At 42.0% G+C, this 2,402-nt stretch overlaps 1 protein-coding gene across 1 annotated transcript in view; it reads right to left on the reverse strand.

Annotated features, from left to right (window-relative positions):
• The window catches only part of LOC106013781 (glutathione S-transferase alpha-5), a gene marked incomplete at its 3' end in the record, with an annotated part of 6,577 nt that extends 5,832 nt beyond the window's left edge, over nt 1-745 (reverse strand). Inside the window, 1 exon segment of the mRNA XM_013090413.2 lies at nt 210-745. Within this exon segment, the coding sequence (XP_012945867.1) occupies nt 210-290 (81 nt within the window).
• Between the last annotated feature and the right edge of the window lie 1,657 nt (nt 746-2,402).

Below are 2,402 nucleotides of genomic sequence, written 5' to 3' on the forward strand. Positions count from 1 at the left end.
TCCAGTTCGCACTGTCTGAAGATTGTTCGCTTTAAAAGGCCTGCATAGCTAAACCAAAGCATACTGTGGTAGGCCTAAAACACACACCACCATACAAGTAACGAAAGAAAGCGACAATTTAGCCTCTATTTATGTCACCGCTGTGCACAGTAATGGTTACATGTACATTGTATTAATTAGCGTTTCACCCCCGTGTCAACCCAACTTACCTCTATTCCAGCAGCTACACACGTCAAACGAGTTAACTCTGCTGCGCCGCGATGGTAGAAGTAATACAGCTTGGCCGACATCTTAAGCGTCTGCTAGATTTTTACCGGGAAAATGCAGTTAGAATCTAGTAGTTTGGGAATTCAAAAGTTCCCGGTCCAAGTCTGTTTTACCGGCAAAGATGAGAACTTGCTACTTTCGGCTGCGTCAGCACACCTACTTTCGCTCTGAACAGAAGGCCTGCTCTTAAAACGAGCGAATGAAGTATTAACTCCTTAGGTCTTAGCCTAACTGAGCACGAATATTTCACAGCTTGGTGGCTGTATCCACTAGGCGCGCACGATAACTCTAGTCAAGACTGCAGTGGCTGTATTAGGCTATAATAAAATGTAACACGAACACAAGGCGCGTTTTGCAGAACAAAACACTACACACACACAAACACACTCGCTTAGCGGCTTGACCCACATTGCTTGACGCACAAGCGTGACTGCTGTGTGACACAGATTCTGAATTGAACCATGAGTTTGCGGCCATAGACTTGTAGTGTAATCCAAGACTGCATACTCTGACATACTTCCGGTATACCATGGAGTCCATCATTAAATTAAATTGACTCTAATTGGACCCAAATGAAAGGAGAGGAGAGAATGGTTGCGTGCGCTTACGACTGTATCGAAATTGGTGCTTTTCCCTTCATTTGGGCACCCGTGGTGTACATTAGAGCTGTGAAATTTATATATATATATAGAGAGAGAGAGGAAAACCCCCCACAAAAAACTGGCTGCCATGACAATTTCCGATCTAGGGTAATAGTTAGCACATTACTAGTCTATTTTTGCAGATTTCTTTCCGTTGGCTACAGCATTTAAAGTGCTTTTGAGAGCTTGGGGGTTAACTTGACGTTTTTTTTTCTTTCATTCATAATCGACAAAAGCAGACGATCATTCCCTTGCTTGAAGGCTCTCAACAGAAAGCTACATTACCCTGATCTTTTCCCGTCATCCATCTGTTTAGGTTATCCAAGTAGGTAATTGCTCTGGGTCTACCCCCGCCTCGTTTGTCTTCATTTTTGCCTGTAAAAGCTAGATATTCGGCCAGTAAAAGCTAGATATTCAAGACCTTTATGTCTGTACAGGTGTCCCAGAAACTGCATTAATTTGTCTTTTTTAAATTGTTTTTATCAGCAAGCACCCTACGTGGCCTTCAGCAAGTACTACCTCATTTGATTTCTCTTCCTTCCCAGAAATTCTCAGCAGTCTCCTAAGAAACCACATTTCTCCATTTTTTTTCTTTAGTGGCTGTCCAGCCTTCACAGCCGTATAGAAGGGTTGACCACATATATAGCATTTCAGAACTTTTATTTTTGGCAGTTATTGAGATTAAGATGTTTTTATTTTTCAGGATTGGGCTCATTTTATAGAAACCAGCCTTAGCCATCGCAAGTCTCCGCTTCACGAGTTCATGCCTGTGGAACATTTGGCATCAGCTGTTGTGATAGATCCTAGATATTTATAAACCGTTGGACTTGTTTGGTCTTTTCACCGCCTTTGCTTACTGGATAACAAATAAGATCTGTTGCTTTCTAAAACATCACAGTGCATTGTTTTCTTCCCACTCACCAATAACCTTGTGGGTGGTTGGCGGGTGCTCTGGGGTGGTTTGCTCCTTCTTTCCTATCAAACATCTATCATCCTGGTCTCTCCTCCTTTTCTTGCGTTTGTAACTCTCTTGTAACACCTCTAATCTTCTGCACTTATATGACCTTATTATATTGCAAGTGCCGTAAAACTATTACTAAAACTAAACTAAAAACCAATAACCGTTTCCGTTCCCTCTCCATGCGTTGCGACAGTGTGTCCACAACTTCCAGAAGTGACTGGAGCTCAAAGACCTTACTGTAACCTCCTTGCTGGAGCTCCTTTTCCGAGTCTGCTTTTGGGACTCTGTCAGCACGTGTCTGACGTCATCAATATTTTCACCATTCTCTATTGGGACCTGGACTTTCTTCTATATTTATAAAGATTGTTTGACTAGACTGTATGTATTGTTTTTGTTTTGGTAAGTGTTTTAAGGCCCTTGCAACTGCATAAGGTCATATGCGCGCGCTGGACACAATGTATAATATACAAATTTTCAGTTTGGAAGGAATTAATTGTGAATTTGTTCCGGGTGGCGGTCGAAGCCTATTATTA

Source organism: Aplysia californica, unplaced genomic scaffold (genome assembly GCF_000002075.1).
Source record: "Aplysia californica isolate F4 #8 unplaced genomic scaffold, AplCal3.0 scaffold01266, whole genome shotgun sequence".
In the NCBI taxonomy this organism is placed as follows: Eukaryota; Metazoa; Mollusca; class Gastropoda; order Aplysiida; family Aplysiidae; genus Aplysia; species Aplysia californica.